General features: G+C 40.8%; 1 protein-coding gene across 2 annotated transcripts in view; it reads right to left on the bottom strand.

Moving 5' to 3' along the window:
- TANGO2 (transport and golgi organization 2 homolog) overlaps nucleotides 1-26,500 on the bottom strand; it is a 165,986-nt gene that overhangs the window by 71,572 nt on the left and 67,914 nt on the right. For both annotated transcript variants that reach the window (XM_075275897.1, XM_075275890.1), the window contains exons 3-5: nucleotides 14,516-14,604; nucleotides 14,281-14,400; nucleotides 91-205 (exon numbers count right to left, since the gene is read on the bottom strand). In XM_075275897.1, the coding sequence (XP_075131998.1) occupies nucleotides 91-205; nucleotides 14,281-14,400; nucleotides 14,516-14,604 (324 nt within the window). The remainder of the gene's footprint in view (nucleotides 1-90; nucleotides 206-14,280; nucleotides 14,401-14,515; nucleotides 14,605-26,500) is intronic.

Raw genomic sequence — 26,500 nt, forward strand, 5'->3', positions numbered from 1 at the left:
CTCCCCCATGTGTTCAATTCTACCTGGAAAATCCCTTTGAGATCATAGGGATTTGTATATTTATTTGCCATAATGATGGATTGAACTTACTTGAAATCTGCTGCAAGCAAGTTAAATGCATTGTAAAGGTGTCCCTCAGCCGACATCTTCTTCAGATATGTAAAGCTATCAAGATCAGAGGTCAGGAAGTTGGCTACTAGAGCACCTATGTAAAGAAAAACAAAAGTACACAATGACTATTCACTGGGATTTTGTTTAAGATATAACGTCCTGAAATATAGAGCGGCCATATCCTTATTTGGCAACCTCTGGTGAAATAAGGCTTTATTGATTCAGGTACATTTTGAAGGCATTTTTGCATTGTAAACAGGTTTCTCATCTGGACAAAACAGAGGATACATTTCTGATTGCTGGTGGTCTGACTGCTGCAACACCCACTGATCATGAAGATGGGGGATCAATGTACCGTTTCAGAGGAGTGGTAGTCACAGGAGCTGTATGGGACTGAGAAAGCTGAGCACTGTATAGCAGGCCCACAGAGATAAATGAAGCAGTGACCACCACTCCATTCAAACGGGGTTACACAAGAACCAGTTCTCTTTATTAGGATAGGAGACAAGTCTTATTTGTGGCACAACCTCTTTAAGTAAAAAGAAAACCACAATCCTACCAGAGTAAAAGACACATTTAAATAATCTGATCTGTCCTCGGTGCTCTGGTGTCCCTTGTGGTGGAAGCTCTTGCTGGCTATGACATCCCGATCCCTTTCCTTAGGCTTCACATGACTGCTGAGGCTAATCAGCGGCCTAAGGAAAGGACTTCGGGACATCACAGGTAGTGACATCCCGTGTCCTTTGCAGAGTCCGCAGCGGTCACGTATTGCGGGGACTATCGCCGGAAGAAAACATCTAAGCAGCAGGAGACAGGTGAGTATGTTTTTTTTCCTTTCACCTTCCCTGGCCTACAGGATAAATACTTAAAGACACAGCCACTTTTCTTTAAAGAAGAATTTTGCAAAGTTTGTTCCCTTCACCTGCACTACTGATTTATGATAAAAATAAATAAAAGTTTACTCATGCTTTAATATTTTAATTTTCAATCAAAAAATGGAAAATTAGTGCATACCGTATTTTACGGACTATAAGGCGCACTGGACTATAAGCCGCATTGCCCATGAGCGCCTTATAGTCCGTCTCGGTTCATATATAAGGCGCACCGGACTATAAGCCGCAGTCCGGTGCGCATTATATCTTATTGAAAGCGGCGGCAGGCAGACTTTGCCAGCGGCCGCTTAACCCCCCGCGTGCCAGCCGCTTCTATTGGAAGCGCTCGGCAGGCGAGGAGGGGCTCTATCAGCAAAATCATGCTGATAGAGCCCAACCGTAAACGTTAGATTAAACTACCCCCCCCCACCCCGTTTTAAAATAAAAGCCTGAAACAGACTGTGAAACTTACCGAGCGGTGCAGGGTGGGCGGGCATTCAGGCCTCCTCTTCCTCCGATGTTCCGTCCTCCTCCGGCGCTCGCAAGCTGATAATGGCCAGGGCACATGCGCAGTAGAAGCATTATGATATTGCGCATGCGCCCAGGCCATTATCAGCGAGCGCCGGAGGAGAAGGACGGAACATCGGAGGCAGAGGAGGCCTGAATGCCCGCCCGCCCGCCCTGCACCGCTGGGTAAGTTTCACGTTCTGTTTCAGCGTGACAGCAGGGCTGCCGGACACTTCCTATTCATTTCTATGGGAGCAGGCATGCGAGCGCTCCCCATAGAAATGAATGGACTGCTTTTTTCCATTCATTTCTATAGGGAGCGCTCGCATGCCGGCTCCCATAGAAATGAATGGGAAGTGTCTGTCCATTCATTTCTATGGGGAGCGCTCGCATGCCTGCTCCCATAGAAATGAATAGGAAGTGTCCGGCAGCCCTGCTGTAACGCCGGCGTGTGCGGCTGTGATACACGCCGGCGTTCGGTAGTGTGAATGCACCCTTACGGTGCCTTTTATGTATGTATGGAAGCGGCACGCAGTCTTTGCCGCCGCTTCCATCCATATATAAGCCGCACCGGACTATAAGCCGCACTTACGATTTCTGAGGAAATCGTAGGTTTTTATGTGCGGCTTATAGTCCGGAAAATACGGTAATATATTTAACTCTTTTATGCCAAACAAAATACTCCATGAATTTAAACAAAAGTCATTGCCAACATATATGGGCAAGATTTTAGACCTTGATGTCATATTAGGGGCCAGAATACTATGTGTGAAATGATACCAATATGAAAGCTATTGGAGCAGCAGAATAAAATAATTTGCCTTTGGTGTCCATGTAGCAGAGGGAAAAATGCAAGCGAACGCAGTGAGGAAGAATACAGCGTGTCCCCATCTCTCCACCTTCAAAGCGACCCCAGGGTGAGATAAAGGAACTTTTGTTCAAGCCATCACCCCACTTACCAATCAGATTAGTACAGTTTGTGTTACAGTTTAATGCAAAATGGCATGAAGGCAACCACAAGTACAAATTTCTGGGTTTACTTTCAGTAACAATATATATGAATGCAAAATATGATTTTTCTTATTTTTATAATTCAGGTTTGAGTTTCGTGTGTCAAATGGGTGAAATTATTTTAAAAGTCCTGATGCTGAAAGGGTTAAATATGTTCAGACAAAAAGTGATTAGAGTCAGAGATATAAAATCCTTCAAAGACGTTTCTGCCATGTCTGCATGATCTCAGCAGCTGCTGTCAGCTACATCCTACTATGATGAATCACTAAATTTGTCAAATGAAAAGGTGTTGTATTTTCAAGTTGTAATACTAATGTAACCAATATCCAAACACTTTAGCGAGTGGCTGCCCAGCTAAACGCTCTCTTATTTTTATTGTTTTGCAGATTAGGATAAATGTACTTGTCAGACACTGCCAAATAAAGGGAGATCATGTGAAGATTGCTGCCTTTTATAGTCAGAATATTCACCTGTCATCCTGGAGCCACTTATACGTTCTCTCCTACCAAAATACATGAATGTAATGTAGCTTGAAATATAGCAAGCTTGTCTGTATGGGATGACCAGAGTTCAGCCTCTGATCTGATACAGGTAGATTTAAGGCCCTGTTGTGATGTCTTGTTTTCTGACGGTTCAGTTGATTTAATATGACAGATTATTTGATTACTCTTAAAACTAGTAACCTTTATACTCCGGCAATGAATGAAACTTATCTAAATGTTTATTGTCCATGACAACCTGATATGACTGGTGGCTCACAAACTCCACTGACGCCTGACAGTTGTTTATGTCCACATCCAATAGTTACAGAGCCTGCTGTGCTATTCTGTCTAGCTGTGCTAATGCGATGGAGGATCCTAATGGAGCAGAAGTGAACAACGTCTAATATAGATAATCATTCATATTTTTTTTTACTGTTTTCTTTCTCTATTTTTCGGTCAGATATTTGGACAGGAATCCGCCTCAAAATCCTCCTCACCATACAGTCCTATGTAACCTGCTTTTTTTTTTTTTTTTTTTAAATTTTCCGCTAGCAGAAAAATCCACTAGTGGATTTTCTGCTAGCGGAAAAAAGAAGCGACATGTCCATTCTTCAGGTGTTCTCCATTTGAAAAATTCAATGCAAGTCAATGGAGGCGGAAAAACCGCTACTGTTTTTTCTGAGGCGTTTTTGACAAAAACCGCTTCAAAAAACGCCAGGCTGATTTCCAACCTCTCATTGACTTGCATTGATTTTTTTTCAAGTGGAAAACGCTTTAAAAAAACGCTTCAGGAAACGCCTCAAAAATTTTCTTGAGCGTATTTTTCCTGACCAAAAATTCTGTGTGAATGCAGCCTAATCTATAGGGAAAACACTTCCTAAACACACAGGGAAAATCTACATGCTATGTGCATTTTTTAAGAAGCAGATTTTCTGCAATATGTGTATGAGATTAAGAAAAATCTAATTTACTTTGCTGGTACTGTAAAACACAGCAATTTATTTTGCTGCTTTTCTATAACGTGTTTGCAATCTCAAAGAAACACAATTCTGGCCCCAAATCAGATATATTCTGATATATTCTGTGCAGGCTTTCTCCTCCCTACTGATTCTGAATGAGAATGGGGCTAGGTGAGTTTATTTTTTTCTTTATTGTATGTTAACATATCTATGGTGACTGGCCATTATGTGGGGGAATTAAATTATGTGGGGACGTCCACTCAGATAAAGTGTGAACTGGTTCGGGGCAACACGGTGGCTCAGTGGTTAGCACTGTAGCCTTGCAGCTCTGGAGTCCTGGGTTCAAAACCTGCCATGAACAACCTCTGCAAGAAGTTTGTATGTTCTCCCTGTGTTTGCGTGGATTTCCTCCCATTTTACAAAGACATACTGATAGGAAAAAAATGTACAGTCATGGCCAAAAGTTTTGAGAATGATACAAATATTAATTTTTACAAAGTCTACTGCTTCAGTTTTTCTAATGGCAATTTGCATATACTCCAGAATGTTATAAAGAGTGATCAGCTTAACAGCAATTACTTGCAAAGTCAATATTTGCCTAGAAAATGAACTTTATCCCCCAAAACACATTTCAACATCATTGCAGCCCTGCCTTAAAAGGACCAGCTAACATTGTTTCAGTGATTGCTCCATTAACACAGGTGTGGATGTTGATGAGGACAGGGCTGGAGATCAATCTGTCATGATTAAGTAAGAATGACACCACTGGACACTTTAAAAGGAGGCTGGTGCTTGGCATCATTGTTTCTCTTCTGTTAACCATGCTTATCTCTAAAGAAACACGTGCAGTCATCATTGCACTGCACAAAAATGGCCTAACAGGGAAGAGTATCGCAGCTACAAAGATTGCACCTCAGTCAACAATCTATCGCATCATCAAGAACTTCAAGGAGAGAGGTTCCATTGTTGGCAAAACGGCTCCAGGGCGCCCAAGAAAGACCAGCAGACGCCAGCAGTGAAGAGCTTGCTCAGGAATGGCAGCAGGCAGGTGTGAGTGCATCTGCACGCACTGTGAGGCAGAGACTCTTGGAGCAAGGCCTGGTCTCAAGGAGGGCAGCAAAGAAGCCACTTCTCTCCAGAAAAAAACATCAGGGACAGACTGATATTCTGCAAAAGGTACAGGGAGTGGACTGCTGAGGACTGGGGTAAAGTCATTTTCTCTAATGAATCCCCTTTTCGATTGTTTGGGACATCTGGAAAACAGCTTATTCGGAGAAGACGAGGTGAGCGCTACCACCAGTCTTGTCTCATGCCAACTGCAAAGCATGTGTGGGGTTGCTTCTCAGCCAAGGGAATCGGCTCTCTCATAGTCTTGCCTAAAAACACAGCCATGAATAAAGAATGGTACCAGAATGTCCTCCAAGATCAACCTCTCCCAACCGTCCAAGAGCAGTTTGGTGATCAACAATGCCTTTTCCAGCATGATGGAGCACCTTGCCATAAAGCAAAGGTGATAACTAAATGGCTCAGGGAACAAAACATAGAGATTTTGGGTCCATGGCCTGGAAACTCCCTAGATCTTAATCCCATTGAGAACTTGTGGTCAATCATCAAGAGACGAGTGGACAAACAAAAACCTACAAATTCTGACAAAATGCAAGCATTGATTGTGCAAGAATGGACTGCTATCAGTCAGGATTTGGTCCAGAATTTGATTGAGAGCATGCCAGGGAGAATTGCAGAGGTCCTCAATAAGAAGGGTCAACACTGCAAATATTGACTTGCTGCATTAACTCATTCTAACTGTCAATATAAGCTTTTGTTACTCATAATATGATTGCAATTATATTTCTGTATGTGATAAAAACATCTGACAAACACACATAAAAACCAGAGGGCAGCAGATCATGTGAAAATATAATATTTGTGTCATTCTCAAAACTTTTGGCCATGACTGTATATTGTGATCCCTATATGGGGCTCACAAGCTACCTTAAAAAAAAAAAAAGTGAGAACTGGGTCCACTAGTGACCTGCTTGAATATTATACAAAACTATAGCCATTTAGACAGTTTGGAGGAATTTCAACATGAGATGCTACACTTCCTTTTCAAGTTTGATCTCTTTCTTTTCAGGTTAAAGTGTTAGGATATGACTGAGAGTCTTCTGATGACAGACACAAACTATTTTAACAAGCTGATTTTCTTATATAACCGCTACCTTTTACATAACACTGCTAGAGATTATAGAACTAAAATATATTTAGGATTCAGTCATATTTCACTTGGGTTAGTCAAATAATAAGGGTTAATCCACAGCTACACCCAGAGATCTTGTAGTGAGATTTTCTCATTTTAACCATGAAGGGACAGTTGAAGTTCACCAAGTTGCTTGTAATTTAAGGGGAGGACTTATCCAGCCTCTAGCATTGTTTTTCGTGTTCTGTGCTTTTTAAAATTCTTTAATGGGGCTCTATCATTGGGAAAACTAATTTTTAACTAAGCATATACTTGCATAGCCTTTAGAAAGGCTATTCCACACATACCTTTTGTATGTAAATCGCCTCAGTCGTTTTTGAATGAGCCCACTTTTATTCATATGTTATTTAACCAGCAACGAGCACCGGAAGTCTAAGCAAGCACTCTCTACTGTGTGTACACAGGGGAAGGCTGCTGCTGTTGATGACTCATCTCCCTGCTCTCACACATAGCAGACAGTGCTCACTGAGACTTCAGGTGCTTGTTGCTGGCTAATTAGCATATGAATAAAAGCAGGCTCATTCAAAAAACGACTGAGGCGATTTACATACAAAAGGTATGTGTGGAATAGCCTTTCTAAAGGCTATGCAAGTGTATGCTTAGTTAAAAATTAGTTTTTGCAATGATAGAAACCCTTTAAATTTTGTGTGCAGAATTTATCTTTCTTATGGGCCTAGAACTTAGTTTTTTTTGACTGAGAAAGTGAGCAAGGTATATTTAGAGTAACATGGAGCATTTATAACGTGCAACTTTTTAAAAATGGTGCAAAAAAAATTTAACAGACATTACAAAGACAGCAAAAAAAACTGACAATGGTGAAATCACAATTGAATTAATGATTTATTGCATCTTAAATATTTCATGTAAAAATTTGTAAAAACTTAATAAAACTGAGAATTGACTGTGAATTACACGGTAATATGTGCGGGAGGACATTCCGGGACGCAAATTATTAAACAGGTCTTATTCCTGTCCAATTTTGCAGCCATGCTCCTATTCATTAAATGAAAGGGGCTGTGGCAGCATGGCCAGTGCACGGGCGGCACACGGGTGACATCTATGTGTCACCCATACGCCACCTGCGCGATTATTAAGGGCAGCCAGTTATCACACAGTCTTGAGAAACCAGCTTAAAACTGGAAAACCTTGCTACAATAAGCCTGTATGCATTCTCAGCCTAAGTATAAGGAAAATGTTTGTTCTCGTACCGTTAGCCAGGGGGTAGGAAATATATAAAAAAAAAAAAAATAAAAATAAAAAATTTGATAGTCTTCAGTAGCTGGTACCTTTTTAATGGCTAATTAATAATGATGACAGATTACAACGTTTTGGAACTCTCGCTTCCTTTCTCAAGTAAATTTACTTGAGAAAGGAGTCTAGAGTTCCGAAACTTTGTAATCTGTCATCATTATTAGTTACACTAGGTTCACACCTGCGTTCAGGGTCTCCATTCTGTGGTTTCCGTCTTCTGCATGCCAGAAGATGGAAACCACAGACCGGGTCCGGCCATGAGCGAAATCGTTTTTTTTAATCCGGACACAGAGTACTGCATGTCCGACTCTGTGTCCGGATTATAAAACCCGGTTCTGCGGCGGAGAACATAAAACGTTCACCGCCGCTCACGGCTGGACAGCTTTCTCACCCATTCAAATGAATGGGTGAGAAAGACTCCTGCAGGTTTCCATCTCCTGCTCTGTTTTATGCAGGAAACGGAAACCTGCAGTACGGAGAGGAGAACGCAGTACGAGCCCTTAGCCATTAAAAAGGTATCAGCTACTGAAGACTATCAAGTTTTTTATTTTATATTACTCAGCCTAAGGACATATCCACACTGAAAAAATTGGTAGCAATTTTCTCCTTGGAATTGCAGAAACCCGGCAGCAAAACCCCTTTCTATAATATTCAGATTTTGCAGTGGATTCCACTTTATGCAAACAGAAATCTGCAATGAATATCTGCAGCAAGAGTTGAAATGACAAATTTTATATCCACACCGCCTATCAATTTCTGAATAGAGTTTTTCCCACAGCGTGTAGATGAGATGTGAGTTTTGAGATCTGTGTGTAAAAATATCCTGTAAATATTTGACTGAAGATCCAGATGGAAAACCTGCAGTCTATTCACCCTGTGGGTACATGATGTCACCTACTGTAACAAGTCAACATTGCTGCTCTGGTTAACTGTGAGTGTCCTCCCCATAAACATATGTTGCATGCTACAAAAGCTCATAATGATAGTGCTCTGAATGATGAAGTAAGTCACTGACTAAAATGCATCCAGCTGAAAACTACAGCTTTCTAATCTGTGCAGTTTTTTATTCTTGTTAAACTGGGTTCACACAGAGCTTTTTATAGGCTAGGACTATATGGCGACTTTGGCCGCAAGTCCTATCCCACAACCAAAGATCGCTGTGTCATCCTTTTTCACGGAATGATGTGAACTAAAACTAAGCAAACAAAATAAATACATAAAAGCCTGAGATCACCGTGTGCAATGCCAAGTGTCATAAAGGAGTGACTGGGGATTCTAAACCAGTGAAAATGAATTCTGAAACATTAAGAATCTGAAATTAAGATAGCATTCCGCAATATTATTTATTCACTGGTTCATTAGACTGTACACAAAGGATTCTACTGAAAATAATCTTCTTACCTGTGGCTGTCCACTTCCTTCTGGTCCTCATGTAACTAGCACAATAATGCTCTACAAATAATACAACATCTTATGTGTGGACAGGATGTCATTTTCTTTATTTATTCTTCCAAAAGTCTTCCAAAATTAAAGGAAAGCTGACTTCTTGTCTGCACATAAGATGCTGTGTCACTTCGGGATTTGAACTGCCGGTCACATGACACTTCCGAGGACCAAAGGGAAATGGATAACTAACAAACACATGAAATGGAAAACTTACTGGCAGAATGACAAGACTGCAAAGGAGTCTGAACCACCAAAAAGGGTGAATTGGGGCAATAAGTAGCCCTTTTCATCAAAATCAGTACCTCTACATAGAGATGAGCGAACACTATTCGAAACAGTCGAATAGTTTAGAATAGCACGCTCCCATAGAAATGAATGGACGTAGCCGGCACATGGGGGGTTAAGCGACCGTCCGCCGGCAAAGTCTGTGTGCCGGCCGCTTCCATTCATTTCTATGGGAGCGTGCTATTCGGAACGACTGTTACGAATAGTGTTCACTCACCTCTACCTATACACAATGAAAAGGTAAAGTCTATCACAAAAAGTAAAGGCTATTATTGCACCAAAAGAAATAAAAAGGAACGGCTGCTAAATACTTTGGGGTATATTTATAAAGAGTGGTGTTATTAACACCAGTCTTCATAACCCCTAATATATGACAAGATGGATGGATTCTGATAAATGATGTGTATCATCTGCAAGGCCCTGCACCTGGAGGGAGAATGTTGGAACATTTTATGCCTTGTATGCCAGTTTAATGTACATAACATAGGAAAGCAAATTGGTTCCTTCAACATTTTCTGGATTCAAAGTTTTACAGTCATGATCGTCCCTCCAGGAAAGTCCTCATCGCAGACTCATAACTTCATCATACTTGTTTCAGATCAGCAAAAAGCTAAAGGTCATCACAATTATCTATAGCAAATCCATGACAGTTTTCCTTTAGCTAAATTTAGACTCCAGAGATCTCCCACAGTCAATCCAACATCACAAACGTTTTGCCAAGTTCTCTATAAAGGCTTGTCTTATACAGAACTTAGCAAGTTTTATAAAACTTGTCAGAATGGTAATTGTCTTCTACATCATTTCATTCCATACATCACTCCAAAATGGTAGATCAGTCTTTACATTTTCAGTACAGAAATTTTGATTACATGGGAAGAAAAAAAAATTAATGTATCTTTGCAAATGTAGTATTTAGTTCAGACCCAAATCCATGTTAAATCTTTTACAATGCATTGTGAATCCCTAGAAGCAAAGACAAAACTATTGCAGTGATGTCACTGTTCAGTCAATGTATTCATCTTAGAGAGTCAGTACATATTTGTCTTCCAGAGTTAGATTTCTTTAGACAATATAAGGGCTACTAAAACCAGAATGCAAACACAGAAACCCCCCACAAATGATTATCAATATGACATCATCTGATTTTTCTTGCTCTTTATTTGTCTTATATCATAATTACAGAGTATAAAAAATAAATCCATGCCACTCTCTAATGCTAATGCACATGAACCAGGAAGACTATGAGGAGAAGCCCGGGTTTAGGCTGCGTACTTTTTTCTATACAATGAGTGTGGCCATTTTGTTGGAAGGAGTCCCTCAAGTAACTGTGTGTATGAAATGGATGTGGCAACCGAATAATCAACAGTAGCAACAATACCAGCAGAAGTACAGCTCTAAAGGGAAAGTCACTCAACTTTCCCAAACTTCTGAATGGCAAATATATGTAGTTATACCTTGATAATTCCCCTCTTTCCTATATCCCTGCAGTATTATGTGTATTTACTTTTCAGGAGCTTTGGAAAACTGGGTAACAATCCATGGATAGATATTCTGAATGCCAGCGTATGTTTGTCATATCCTCTGCATTGACCTGATACAATTCGTATATGTACTAAATAATACCAGAACAAATTTGCTTTTCAGGGTCCTAGGAAAGCTGGGCAACATAATGGTATAATAGGGATTGATGAATAATAAAGTAATATAAAATAAGTCTTTTTTGCTCTAGAGTTTGCCAGATTTGCCTTTCAGAATTCTGTGAAAGCTGGGTAATAAACATCTGGAGCTGAAATAGGTAATACTGAATACTATACCTAAATAGATCATCCTCCTTGCGCTATAATCATAGCTTGCTATGATGCTATGATTTGCCTTTTAGGGTTCTGGATGAGCTGGGTAATATACCAGGCTATGCAGTAATAGGGAATGCTAAATATTAAACATTCCTAAATAAATCTTCTACTTTCTCCAAAATCATGCTAAAGCTTGCAAAAATTACCTTTGAGTATTCTGAGAATGCTGGGTAGCATACCATGTAGAGCTGTAATTGGGAATACTGAATACTAATATCTAAATAAATCCCGGTCTTTTTCCACAAATGTGCCATGTGTTGCCAGATTTGCCTTCAAGGAAAATTGGGTAGCATACCAAATAATGATGTAATAGGCACTGCTGAATACTAAATAGGTCTAAATAAATCCGATTCTAGCTCCATAATTGTTCTATAACTTGCCAGATATCTCTTTCAGGGTCCCAGGAAAGCTGGGTAACACAGCAAGCTGTAATATGGACTACTGAATACTAAATACCTAATCCCCCAACCTCGTTCTGTAAATGTTCCTTAACTTGATAAACATGCCTTTCAGAGTCCCTGGAGTGCTCGATAACATAACAGTTAGTGCTGTAATAGGGACTGCTGAAGCAAAATTTACATATATAAAAACCTCTCAGGATTTCAAAGTTTTGCCTTTCATGATATGCACAAAGTAGATGTAAAACAACAAACATTTTATCCTAGTCTCCCCCTAGGGTAATTCATGCCCTAGAGCAGTGATGGCGAACCTTTTTAAGACCGAGTGCCTAAACTGCAACCCAAAACCAAATAAATTATCACGGAGTGCCAATACGGCAATTTAACCTTAAAACTCTGTGGGTCCACAATTGCGGACCCACAAATTACAGTCATGTGACTGGGGCTTTACAGATCTTGTACTGAAAGGTAAAGGTCTCTGCATTCTGTACTTTTAAACAATTAATTTTCACTATTTACATCGCACAGGATCTGTTTTATAGTTACCGTGCAATGTTATTACATCCTGTACTAATTTCACGTCTGCTATAAAACAAATACTGTGTGATATACATAGTGAGGGGACCCCACACAGTACAATCTGCCCCTCAGTGGCCCCCCCACACAGTACAATCTGCCCCTCAGTGGCCCCCCACACAGTACAATCTGGCCCACAGTGGCCCCCACACAGGATTATACCTGTATACTCCACAGTAGCCCCCTCCCACACAGCATGAACTGGTCCACAGTAGCCCCCTCCCACACAGCATGAACTGGTCTACAGTAGCCCCCTCCCACACAGCATGAACTGGTCCACAGTAGCCCCCTCCCACACAACATGAACTGGTCCACAGTAGCCCCCTCCCACACAACAAGAACTGGTCCACAGTAGCCCCCTCCCACACAACATGAAATGGTCCACAATAGCCCCCTCCCACACAACATGAAATGGTCCACAGTAGCCCCCTCCCACAGAGCATGAAAGATCCACAGTAGCCCCCTCCTACACAACATGAAATGGTCCACAGTAGCCCCCTCCCACACAACATGAAATGGTCCACAGTAGCCCCCTCCCACACAGCATGAAATGGTGCAGAGTAGCCCCCTCCCACACAACATGAACTGGTCCAGAGTAGCCCCCTCCCACACAACATGAACTGGTCCACAGTAGCCCCCTCCCACAGAGCATGAAAGATCCACAGTAGCAGCATAAAATGGTCCACAGTAGCCCCCTACCCGCACAGCATGAAAGTCTACAGTAGCCCCCTCCCACACAACATGAAAGGTCCACAGTAGCCCCCTCCCATACAGCATAAAATGGTCCACAGTAGCCCCCTACCCACACAGCATGAAAGTCTACAGTAGCCCCCTCCTACACAACATGAAATGTCTACCGTTGCCCCCCTCCCCTGACAGTGCAAACAAACACAATATAGTTACCTGAAGAGCTGCCGGGTGTTCTCTCTTCTGTTCACTGCGCGCGCTGATGACTTACGTCATCACGCCCGCGCTTGTTCAGAGGTCACACTCTGTAGTCAGTGTAGGCCGCGTAGTACGCGTGGCCTACACTGAGCTACACTGACAGTTTTCAGCTGGATGCGCATTTGCACAACCAGCTGAAGGCAGCGATCGCTCACTAACGGGGAATCCTGCATCGGATTCGCCGTTAGTGAGCGATCAGGGCGACAGCACGCGTGCCAGCAGAGGGGGCTCTGCGTGCCCTCTCTGGCACGCGTGCCATAGGTTCGCCATCAGTGCCCAAGAGCTTCACTAATTTCACTGTCATTGACACTCCATTACAGTATTATTGTGAAGAGGAGCCAAGCCTTCCCCCCTCCATGTGATTATCCTGCAGACTGGCCTAAAGAGGAGCAAATACATCTTTTTATTTATTTTTTTCTTAGTTTTCAGGTAATTGTGTCCCTTTAAAAGGGCCTGGGGGATGGCAGTTTTAGCAACAAAGACATGAAATGGAAAAGACAAGACAATATATCTTTGTATACATTTTCTTAACAAATGCACCTTATCTAAGTAAAAGAAAGGGATGTTTTGATGCATCCAGCTCTGCCATTGGGTGTGAAATTTTGTTTTAAAGAGGTTATTCAATTTTAAAAATTGATGACCTATCGTTAAAATAGTCCATCATTTTCAGACTGGTGGGGGTTTGGGACCACTGCAGGTCAGCTGTGTCCCTGGCGCTTAGCTCCCGGAATTCTCTACCTGGCAGGAACTGCACTGCTCAGTTTCCATATTTTTTGTAGCAGTGGTTGTGGTTACTCCAGCATTGTCCCATAGGCTTAAATATGGCGATTATTAATAAATGCAGGACATGTAAACAATGCTACACTGCTTGGAAAATGGTTCATCTGCCAATTTTATAGGCTATCAATTTTTAAAAGGTGGATATCTTCTTTAACCTCAAGACACAACAGCGATTTTTCTTTTTCGCATACAGTATATGTTGTTACACCCCCCTCTTGCAAAAGAAATATTTCTTTTTTTTCTGTCTCCCCCCATATCTGTATCAATGTTGTTTTCATGGCTCCCTACTTTTATTACCTTAGCATGTTTTATAATGCCGGCTGGGGTCTCACCCCCATCTTCTTGTTCATAGGCGAGGCCTGTGAGACACTACACCTTTGTTTTGATTTTGTCTTTTCTGTTATATTTTAAAACTTTATTAAAATCAGACTAAACATAATACATAATGCAAAAGGTTTGTACTATCTAGCTTCTATGATTATATGGTTTGGATTGTGTTCCCAAGATCACTTTTATATGACATGATATCAAAGACTTTATCTCTTACCTCTGCCTTTGGCATTTACATCTATTTTCGGTTGTAAGTAGTTTGTGAGAGCAGCAAACTTCCCTTTTTTAGTGATACCCAACCAAGTTCCTCCTTCCTTCCCCGTCTCCATGTCCAAACCTGCATACAGAAATCATAACATTACATCATTTAATAGCTATAATAATAGACTAGAAAACCTTAAAACTAGAGTTGGAATGCAACAACAAGATGGAGTTTCTTGATTCATACATACCACTAAGGATTTCATTATTGCTGCCCCAGAAATCAGCAGGTTTGGAAGGTCTGTGGTAAAATTCATCCCTATTGGCTGCTAAGATAAGCCTACAATAAGAAAACACAAAATTAACACAAAGGTAATATAAATAACAAAATTGCTTATCATTGTGCAAAAATGCACCAAGAAGTAATGGAAACACAGTCTCCCTAAATATTAAAAAGCTAAGGTTTTATAAAACATTTCATAACTCATATACAATGTATATATCATCCCTAGCAGTAGCTATAAATGGTTACTGCACTTTCACCAAACCTTTCACAAATCAATAGTACAGTCTTCAATGCTCATGCTCACCCCCATGCCTTCTAAACTGCTCCCCCATTCAGAAATTTCTACTAAACCTACTTTGAGATGAGAAAGACTAAGAGATAACAGATTACAACTGCCCATGTACGTCTAAGTAGAGGGAAGGGACAGCAAGGGGAATATGAGTGAGGAAAAAAACCACTGATGTACTGTTTAATGATAAATCATGCCTTAAGTACCTTAGCAACATAAATACTGCTAAGTACTGCTATATAATGTCTTCTATGCTGCATCCAAAAGAGAAAAAAAAGAGAGAGAACAGAAAATCCTGTTTCTCCACATGCCGTGTATAGGAGATATCACCATGCAACTAAAACTATGTTCAGATCTGTGTTCAGGAATTCCATCCCCAATTCTGCTTGTAAAATATGGAGAGAAAAATCCTGCAGCAGGACTTTTCTCTCTGCATTTCTCAGGCAGAAACCCTGCGAATCCCATTATAGTCTATGGGTAACCTCTTTTTTAGGAGACTGAGTTTCCATTTTTCAGATTCCCAAGTGGACCCAAAGAACAGAAACCTCAACTCCGTTGTGAACCTAGCTTAACCTACACATACTAATTCAGAGAAAGCTGAAACTTAGAAATTAATACAGTGGTGGAAACTGCTAAAATGCAGAAAACACGTCATATGATTGCCACAAACAGTTCTACTTCTCATGTACACATACAGGGTATTCTGAAAGGATGCATGAAAGGACAGGCGCACACAGTATACTAAATTTAGGAAAAAGACGCATGCAAAAAGACGCGCATTAAAAAAAAAAAGCCATTGAACTCAATGGCAAACTACATTTTACACGTCTTTTTTTTTTTTTTGAACTCCGTGTGAAGGCACCCTTAGATTTTAGAAATTTTGCAGATCCCTTTCTGCCATATGTATTTACCTGCCTGAGTACTGATGTGTACCCCAACACATTACATAAGCAGGCTTACCAGTCAATGCATTTAAAAAATTCACAGAGAGTCATATTCAAGTAAATACCTATCAACTGACTGCAAAATACAGAATATATGATTTGCAATAAAATATAACATTTCATAAACATTCATTAAAACCTGGTCATTCAGTTTGGTATTTAAATACACATGCCTTTAGATACATTCATATCCCGTATTGGACTTGTTAGATGAACAATTAATACAATCACCCCTCCATCCTTTATGTATCTATAAGTAGGGAAATCTCTCAGTCCTATCTATATCTAATATCTGGATTTGAGTAATCCCTTCTTTTTATTCTTTTAAAGGGGCTCTATCATTGGGAAAAGTCATTTTTAACTAATCACATCTTTGCATAGCCTTTAGAAAGGCTATTTTACACCTACCTTTAGTATGTAGATTGCCTCAGTGGTTTCTGAATAAGTCTGTTTTTAATCATATGCCAATTAGACTGGTGCACGATACATTGTGCACTCCTCTCCTATTGTTTCCTATGGGAGGCTGCTGATGACTCAGCTTCCTGTTTGCACGCACACATAGGAAATAATAGGAAAGACGAGTGCTGCTGGGAACTTCCTGTGCTGGCTGGAAGCTCATTAGCATATGAATAAAAATGGAATTATTCAGAAACCACTGAAGCAATCTACATACTAAAGGTAGGCGTGGAATAGACTTTCTAAAGGCTATGCAAGGATGTGCTTAGTTAAAAATGACTTTTCCTAATGATAGAGCCCCTTTAAAGGGGTTATCCAGCTTTAAAAAATTAGCATACAGGGAGATCTGCAGATCTCCACATGGGCAGTAGAAGCAAAACTTGCAAGGTGAGGGGCCTTTAGGCCTGTACTAGTTTTACATGTGATACTCAGTCTTTTTGTCTGTATTGTTGCTGGGGAAGAACTTTTATGACTCTGCTATTGCTGGGAAGAGTGTGGGGGGAGGGGGCACCAGGGGCCTTTTAGGCCTGTACTAGGTTTACATGTGATACTCAGTCTTTTTGTCTGTATTGTTGCTGGGGAAGAACTTTTATGACTCTGCTATTGCTGGGAAGAATGTGGGGGGAGGGGAGGGGGCTCCAAGCCGAGGCTCCTAATTTTGCCACAAAAAACTGGGGAAACTTATTGACTTGAGTATAAGCTGAGGGGGAAAATACAGCAGCTAGTGGAAAATTTCAAAAGGTTGGAGTTTTTGGATGCAGTAGTTGCTGGGTGCTGGGGAAGGGGAGGGGGTGTTTTGGTTGTCTGTCTGCCCCTTCCCTGGGCTTGAGGACTGTTTTGTTTTTCCCCCACTTGGAATTCAACCTGGCTGAATATAGGGTATCTGCAGTGCTCCTATTAACCCCTTCCTGACAGAACAGGAACACTGCACTTTCAGACACAGGGATACCTAATGTGTATGTGTTTTCACAGTAATTTCCTACCTTTCTATGTATTCTAGGGAAAGGAGTGATTTAGAACTTTTATTAAACTTTAACGTTTATTTTGTGGAGTGAAAACCATTTCTGGTGACTACCTCATGAAGCTCATCAAAAGAATGCCAAGAGTGTGCAAAGCAGGAATCAAAGCAAAAGAACCTTGAAGAACCTAGAACATAAGACATATTTTCAGTTGTATCACACTTTTTTGTTAAGTATATAATTCCACATGTGTTGATTCATAGTGTTGATGCCTTCAGTGTGAATCTACAATTTTCATAGTTGAATGAGAATACAGAAAACTCTTTGAATGAGAAGGTGTATCCAAACTTTTGGTTTGTACTGTATATATATATATTTGTAGGAGAGTTGTAGGAGAGTCACTGCCTAAAGTGGGGTTGTTTAAAACGTATATCCTTATTACTAAATGTAAAAGATAATGGAAAATCTAAAAAAAATAAACACTAATGCTCACAAGGATATATATAATTTTTGTTTAATTATATATGGAAAGAACCCCAGTTCAATGGTCAGCACTGCAGCCTTGTAGCACTGGAGTCAAGGGTTCAAATTCTGCCAAGGACAACATCTGCAAGGAGGTTACACCGAGGAACTCAGGTTTCCTCCCACACGCCATCAGACATACTGATAGAGAATGTAGATTGTGAGCCATTTATGGGACAGCGATTGACAATGTCTGTAAAGTTCGGCGGAATATGTTTGCACTATATAAGTAGGACAAAATAAATAATAATAATAATAATAATAATATATAATTTATTTAAGCCTTTCTTGTATTCATAAGTGCAGTTCCCTGGAGTTTTAGAGATAATAATAATATATAATTACAGCAATATAACATCAAAAGAACAATTAAAGTTTTAGTAATTTTCAAAAAATCAGTAGTGCAGGTGAAAGGAACAAAGTTTGCAATATGCTTCACTAAAAAAAAAAGTAACTGTTTCTTTCAGTATTTATCTTCTCTTCACTTCTTATCTGATTCATTCTTGTCAGTAAACAAGCAGTCTCAGTTTACAATGGGCTCTGAGGAAGAGGGAGGAAGAAAAGAAAAAAAGACAGAGATATGAGGCCAGTCTACAATATTACAACTTTATATTTGTCTGGAGGAGGCTGGATACTAATTCCAAATAACCCCAATGTGTTGTGAAAAAGAGCTGTCTCTTTACATTGCTGATGTCTCTTTGAGGAGTTCTCCTTCCTCCCCTCTCCATATAGTTACTAAACAGATTTGATCAGTGACAGAAAGTAGAAATAAGTGGCACTTTGCTTAAAGGGGCTCTATCAGCAAAATGATGTTGTATGAGCCCCACATATGCATGAATAGCCTTTACAAAGGCTATTCAGGCACCGCTAATCTTATTTTAAACCTCCCCCCCCCGTTTTAAGATAGAACCATAAAAACATATATGTAAATTATACCTATCGTGCACGATGGGCGGTGATGCACGATCTGACGTCATCTTGCTGTCAAGCATTCCTCTTCTTTCTTCTTCCACAGACGTCCTCCTGTTCTGGTCACTTTCCCGCCTTGATCTTTTGTTCTTCCGGGAGGGTTGTTTTCAAATTCCACGCGTGCGCAGTAGCGCTCCCTCCAGAGCGATACTGCGCACACACCGGTGCCATTTTTGTTGTAGTTCTAAGTACACCTTAGAACTACGCAAGCATACTGCGCATGTCCAGTATGCTTGCGAACTTCTTCATTCCGGAATAAAAGAAGATGAAGGCATGGAAGAGCCAGGACAGGAGGACATCGCTGGAAGAATAAAGAAGATGAAGACGTGACAGAAGATGACGTCGGATCGTGCATCATCAAGGCTATTCACGCATATGTGGGGCTCATCCAGCATGATTTTGCTGATAGAGCCCCTTTAAATAAAATATATTACAACGTTTATCTTTACCTGAACTATGGATTTCTGAAAATAAAAATGAAAACTTAGTTACACTTCTAGAGCTTATTCACACAGTATTTCTTTATATTTTCCATAGCGACTCCCTGTGCAGTTGTGTGTTGTCAGTGTATAGTCCAAGGGACTCTCGGCATACAAACTGAAACGTGCTATTCTGGTCCAGAAAAACGGACCACATTAGGACTTGCTGCACGCAAGTGGTTCATTACAATGGACCCAAAAAAGTGCACAATAAAAAGGCTGTGTGAATAAGTCCTAAATCTACTAAAAATGGCCCAATGATATGTACAGTAATAGGCCTATTCAGTAACCAGAAGTAATAGTTATAATGCAGTTATCCTGCATATTCAATCATCATTTCTATCACTGTAAATGCTGCACAAACAGGGCAATTCTGGATTGAAATCTGCTTTGGCAGAGTTTTTAATGAATGTCGGTATAAGGCTTTGACTCATTGAGTATCGGTATGTTTTTTTACTTTGTGGTTCTATTCCAGGACTCAGTCGCATTATTTTTATTAATATCATTTTGTCACAGTGCAGTCAATTTCATTCACAAGCTCATGTAAATAGGTAGGTCCAGCGCTCCAGGAACCAAACATATCTCTGCATTTACAGCAAATTGCTCAGAGTCTGCTCTGTGAGATATCAAGTAAGCAATAACACTGCTCGACACTGGTTTTCCACATTACGTATGCATAGAGCTACTCAGTTATTTTGCACTTTGTCTCACAATGTTTTCTTGGCTTGATTTGGTTTACTGTATACACAAGTTACAGTCCCTTAAAGAATACTAAACCATCAAATGTATTATTCTGTTGTGTGCAAAACAGTACACGAGATTCTGAATATTAATCTTAAGAACTCTTCTGATATAAATGAACTCTTTGCTCAAAAGTTTAAATCATGGAAGTCTCTCCAAGTCTCTGTCATTAGCTTAGTCACTTTAATACAAGTTATTCTGCGCTCTATGTGCTGAAGCACATTAGTGGCCCAATCCCTAAATTATTTTTCTGCAGCTTGCAGTCACTAAAGTCTGCCTTATTTGGGACAACTCTCTCTCTGAACAGAAATATTTGACCTCATGGGTGATATCAATTTTGAAGTTGCAGTCACAGTATCTGTTGGCTAATAGAATGGCTATTGCTGTTTCAGGACAACAAATGTACTTTGGATTATCAATCTAATAGGACTGGTCCTATTAGATGTTATCACTAATAAAATACACAATTGGAAATGACCTTACCTTTACACAGGTTCAACAGTATTCAACAACATTTGAACATTGAATAAGATGCATAAACAGATGTGTTGCAAAAAACAGATGTGTTAAATGAATGTCCTTTAGAAAAATATGGTAATTACAAAAACACCCCAGAAAACTATGACACAGATTTCACAAGTCTCTTGTGATTTCTAACATTATGGACGAGACTGTGGCATAACTATAATTGCCAAAGACTATTAGCTTTTACTTTTCTTATGTGCCAAGAGTTACATACTGAAGGATCAATTGCATGCCAGGTAGGCAACAGGGCACACAGAACAGTTGGTCATACGCGTTAGATCAGCCATGAGAATACTACAAAATTAGTCTGCCAAGAATAGTTTGGCTGGATAATTTGTCTGGCATGAAGGCAAAAAAGTGGCCGATCACCAGCCAATTTGCACAGACAATAACACTAGGTTTTTTTTTTTGTTTTTTTTTTTTATGTAACCACTAAATTGCCCTCTAGTTAGGCAGTTAAGTTGTTAATGTTGATGGTAGTATTGTTCATAGAAATGATCCCATCATCTATTAGACAGCTGCTGCATGGCTGTCCAAAATCTAATCTCATGAGTCCCTATAAAGGAGGGACTGGAATCCTTATTTGCGACCATCTAATATCTTTTCATTTAACACAAATAGCTGTTAAATAAGTTCTCTTTCAATATTTTATATTAAATATTGAAAAATTTTAATTACATTCTACAATAGGAACATGACAGGGCTTTTGAAGATGGCAGTATTCGATAACATAGCATAAGTAAATCCTCTGTGCTGAACATAAACAGTAGCCAGTAATTCAGTACAACACAGATCCTGCAATACGTTTAACCAGACAAACAAGGACGTAAAGGGGGAGGCTGAGACTGAAGTGGTGGTGGACGATGGGCAACGTATGGCATTTGTTTATCAGTGGTTATCTGAACTTGTGGGTAAATATTCATGGCTGTCAGATCTTTTCAGATTTGGCATTTCTATCAAGTAGTATGCTAGTAAGATTCCCATTAATAAAATTATCCAATGCAATTTGACTTCTTCAGGACAGTACTTTTTTCCAGTTATATGATAATTTAATTTTGGCTGCAAGGACATATATGTAAGAAGCTTAAATTGTGCAGAGGTCCATTCTGGGGGTTTAAGGTGCAGGAGGATTATTTTTGGGCCCTAGATAATCAATCCAAACAGACTGTGGATCAAGCCGAACACTCGGCTCCAAAATCTAGTAAGTTTATAGCAGGTCTACCAAATATAGTAGACCTATACATTCCCTAAGAAAGGGCATTCTCCTCGGAAACAAACCTCTGGGTAATTGGGGACTGAATGTTCAATCCAGCTAGAGACCATATGCCAAACCAGCATCAATTTATATGGGTGTAATATTTAGAGCTATGGGAAATAGTCTCCCTAGATGGAGACCTAACAGTCATTTCGATTTAAATCTGTTCGTTTTGGTGGGTAGATAGTTTTGGATTCTCAAGGAGCCATTTTTAATGTAGAGATAAGGTGTTTCAAGTTGGGAAAAGATTCACAGATTTTCTTAAACTGAGAGAGTGAGCCTCAATTATATTTATTGCGCAGCAACAGGGAAATCCAGTTCTCTAATTATAGACTACAGAACATCGCGTTGCTAGGTGCCTGTTTGGAATGAGGGAACCCTGGAGTGGATGAGGGTTTCAAGGTGATGCACCTTGTAAAAGCTGTTGCACCACTACCATTTAAAATTGTTATCATTCTCAGATCCTGGTGAAACTAGATAATAGTATACCAAATGGACAAAGAGTGTGCAAGGTCAGGTATAAGATGTTTGCGTCTAAGGGAAGGAAAAAATCATAGTAGAGATGGAATAAGGTCAGAGGATACAGCCGGGATATCCAAATACACCTATAGTGGCATGTGGGATGAGTCATTCTTCTGGAATATTAGAGACACTAAGATCCCCCACTTTACCTTGGAGAATACAAAAAAGATCTAGAAACCCACATATGTGTCCTATCCCATATGTAAGACATGGTCTTATTTTGTAGGTGTAATCAACTTTTATTAAATTTTTCAAAGAAGGTGGAGAGAACATTACAGAAATCAAAACAAGAATGTCAAACACAAAGGAAAAGGGCCATACGCTCAAGGTCCCACTCAGAAGCCACGCAGGGCCAGAAATAGGACATGCACCAGGGGGGAAACCCCCTTACCACAAAAACGTGTACTGGCAACCAAAATAACAGTTTAAAGGAAGCAGGCTAGCAACCCCTGATGAACTGGAGGAGGAAGGGGAGACAGACAACATATAGACCAGACATGAGAAACAGGGGTTGGAGGACACAACCGGCAGGGAACAAGGGGGGAAAGGAGAGAGATCACTGAAGAGGCAGAGTAAAAAGGGATATGATCCTGACGTCCCGGGGCTCAACTAAAGAGGGAGGCAAACTCTGAGGTCTCCTGGAACACCACCCACAGCCGCCAGAGGGTTTCAAACTTAGAGGAATCAGGCGAGTCCATCGCAACCAGGTACTCCATTCTACGGATAAGGAGAAACTCCTAGAGCCATTCTGAGAGGGAGGGAGGAATGGGACTGTGCCAGTGGTGTGGGATGACCGTCCTGGCGGCCGTGAGGAAGTGTCGCAGGAGGTCACCTTTCACCTTTGATAATTTACCTGGGATGAGGGAGAGAAGGGCTACCTGAGGGGATGGGGTCAGGGTGCGGCCAGAGACCTTATCGTACAGAGAAAACACCGAGGTCCGAAAAGGTTGGATCCCACTACAATCCTACCACACATGGAAGAAGGTACCCTCCGCGGCCCCACAGCGCAAACACAGACCAGAAACCGCAAGGTAAATTTTGTGAAGGAGGGTCGGACATCGATACCATCGGGTCAGGATCTTGTAATTTTTCTCCTGTGCGCTACAGGGTAAAGGTAATTTGTGGTATAGGAGGAAGCATCGGTCCCAATCAGCAGCAGAGAGGCGGACGCCTAAGTCAGACTCCCAAGACCTAATATAGGGTGGAGGCCCAGGAGTGACGGATTTCTGGAGGGAGCTATAAAAGAGGGATAGAGCACGAGGAGGGGTCTCAACCTGCTAGCAGGCTTTCCAATGCTGTGGGGGGAGAGGAGAGGCACTTCTGTAATGAAAACTTGTGCCAAAAGGCAGCCAGCTGATGGTACTCCAACCAAGAAAGGGCGGAGTCCGGACAGGCGACCTGTAGGTGACTGAGGGTAGGGAGAGGAGCCTAAAATGGAACCAATGGGAACATCATCGGGGGCTGACCAACCCAAGAAGTGTCAGGCGGTAACTCCCGGAGGGAACATGGGGTTCCTAAATAGAGGGCTAAGAGGTCCAGGGACCCTAGCCAAACCAGCAGACTTGCAGAGGCCATCCCAAACTGAAAGTGTGAGGCTAACGAAGAGGAGTGGGCCGTGGCGGGGCGAAAGTGGGAGGGAATCCAGGGGAGGGAAGGAAGATAGGTAGAGGCGAGTTCCGCCTCCAAGGAGATCCACTGTTTGTCACTAGTTCTATAATGCCAATCTAGCAAACGGAGAAGAACCGCGGAATGATAGTACAGGAGGGGATCTGGTAGGCCAGTGCCACCCTCTGTCTTGTGTCTGGTGAGAGTGCGGAAGTGGATCCTGCTGTGAGAGGGGCCCCATACAAATCGGCCAAAGAGTGTCTTGAGGGCAGAGAAGAAACGCCTAGGGACGGGGATTGGGAGGGCTTGGAATAGGTACAGAAATCTGGGGACAATGTCCATTTTTAGAACGTTAATACACCCAAACCACGATAGCCCTAGGGAGCCATAGGAGTGCAGATCGGAGGACGTTTTTGCAAGAAGGCAGGAGTAATTGAGATCTACCAGGTCCTTGGGGTTAGAAGAAACCTGGATCCCCAGGTACTTAATGGAACGGGGCTGCCAACGGAAAGGGAACTGGCTAGACAGATGGGCAACCTTCGCTGGTGGCAGAGAAGTATTATTTTGTAAAAGGTGAATAATATGGGTTGAGACTCTAATAGTGAGTCTGAAATATAATAGTCTAGGCAGGAGTGTCATTTTAAAATGATTGAACACAACAAATCAAAGAAACTGTGAAGGAGTGCCAAGATTCCAGTAATTTATCAAAGGAGCATAAGGGTATATTCACCTGGAGAAATTTGGCGCTGACTTTGAGTAAAATTTTACCTCAACTATAAAGTTGGGTATCATTGTGACCGTGCTGACATAATAAGGTCAACATGCCATGTATACCATGGGGAACAATGTAAAAATGAGGCACAAAAAATTCAAGAAAAACTGCTAAAACGTGCAGAATACAAGTCATACAATGGCCAAAAACAGTGTTATTCCTCATGGACACATACTGTATTACTGATGTATGCAAAGTTTGTTGAAAGCTTAGATATCCTTCAATCCTTCGCAATGAGAGATGCTGTCTGCCAAGTGTTAAAAGGGGTCTCCAGAATATGTTTAAAATATCCTCTAATTTACTAATCAGAAAATGCTTTTCTGCTCTTATGGGGATGTTTCCGTGCATCTCCTCCCTCGGAATTAACTTTAACTGTTAAAATCACTGATCTATCTTAAGATGAACTCTACGTCACATGTCTCTGATGAGTCATATCTATAGGTGTCTACGGAGAGGGGGAAAGTAAGTTGGAAGTAAAGAAGAGAAAAGAAGAAACCCAAGCTTAGACTAATGTTGGAACTAAACAGAAGTCTTTCTACCACAACCAAAGCATTTTACTAACAACATTACTTGTCAGTATTTCTCTATATATCCTGCATGGTTCTGTTTGAGAGAGAAAGGGGGTGGGAGTCAGATATAGAAAGAATTATAGAGCGGATCCCTCCACATTCTGTGTGTGCAGTGTATGGCAGCTAGTTTACATCCACCAGTTCAAAGTGGACTGAAAAATCCAGGTTTAGCACTCAAAGGGGGAAATTGCTTAAAACTACAGAATACAAGTCATATCATGGCCAGATATAGTGTTACACACATACCAATCTATTCTCAAGAGTCACATGGAGCGACAGGTCCACCTCAATGTACATATGTAGCACTGTATAACTTGTCTTTCTGCAGTGTGATAATTTCCTGCGCCGTGATATATAAAAGAAAACAAACAATAGTCAATGTAAGCATTGATAGAGTTAACACTTTGTGCCACAGGGTTGTTGATGCGTTATGAGGCATGTTAACCTTGGCTACATCTGTATATTTCTCAACACTGGTATATCAGGGATTAAATGAAAACATGTTATTTTTGTTTGCACTGAATAAAGAACATGTGCCCTGTATTCAAGGCAAGTAAGTTAAGTAGAGAGGACGTGATCAGGCATTTATTCATACCATCAAACAGGAAAGGAAACATATATAAGGAGGGATAACTAGAGTTTTGTTAGATCATGCTATAGCAATACTCACAGAAAAATCTATTATAAATTGAGATGGATACAGTCACTGCTGTCTAGCTTTCAGCCAAAAAGGGTAATATATTTTGATCCATGATATAATCTGCTAATTTCTAGCTTTTGAAGCTGCAAGCTGGAAACTCTTGTGGTTGCCAAGCTTACATGGGATGTACTTTATCTGTCTCCTGGCGAATTGATAAAGGAGTCAGTTCTAGCATTTGTTTGAACACAGGCAAAAAGCTGACCTCCTGTTAGGAAAGAGCAGGGTGCCAGCAATGAGCAGAGATAAAAGGATGTTCAAAGGGTCTTAGAAGAGGATGAGTGACATAATGGATGTAACTACAGCTCTACTGAGTGGATTGCAGCAATGCAGTATGTAGAGAACATCCGGATAAATGTGAGACTGGCTGCTCTGTGATATCTCACTCACAAAATAGCAGTAATTCTGGACTACTCAGACTGGCAATATGGAATGGAGTACACTACAATTGTGCACACTCAGCATACTGCCTTAAGATAAAGAAACAAATCATTGACTACAGATTATAGATTTTAAAGAAATATACTGTATAGTAACAGAAAAAGGCAGACAGCTCTGTACTAATATAACGAAAATGGAAGTTAAAATGTTGAGCAATGTTCAATGGAGTTTTCCGGAAATCACAATAGTGATGGCCTATCCATAG

This window comes from Leptodactylus fuscus, chromosome 1 (genome assembly GCF_031893055.1).
Source record: "Leptodactylus fuscus isolate aLepFus1 chromosome 1, aLepFus1.hap2, whole genome shotgun sequence".
Lineage (NCBI taxonomy): Eukaryota > Metazoa > Chordata > Amphibia > Anura > Leptodactylidae > Leptodactylus > Leptodactylus fuscus.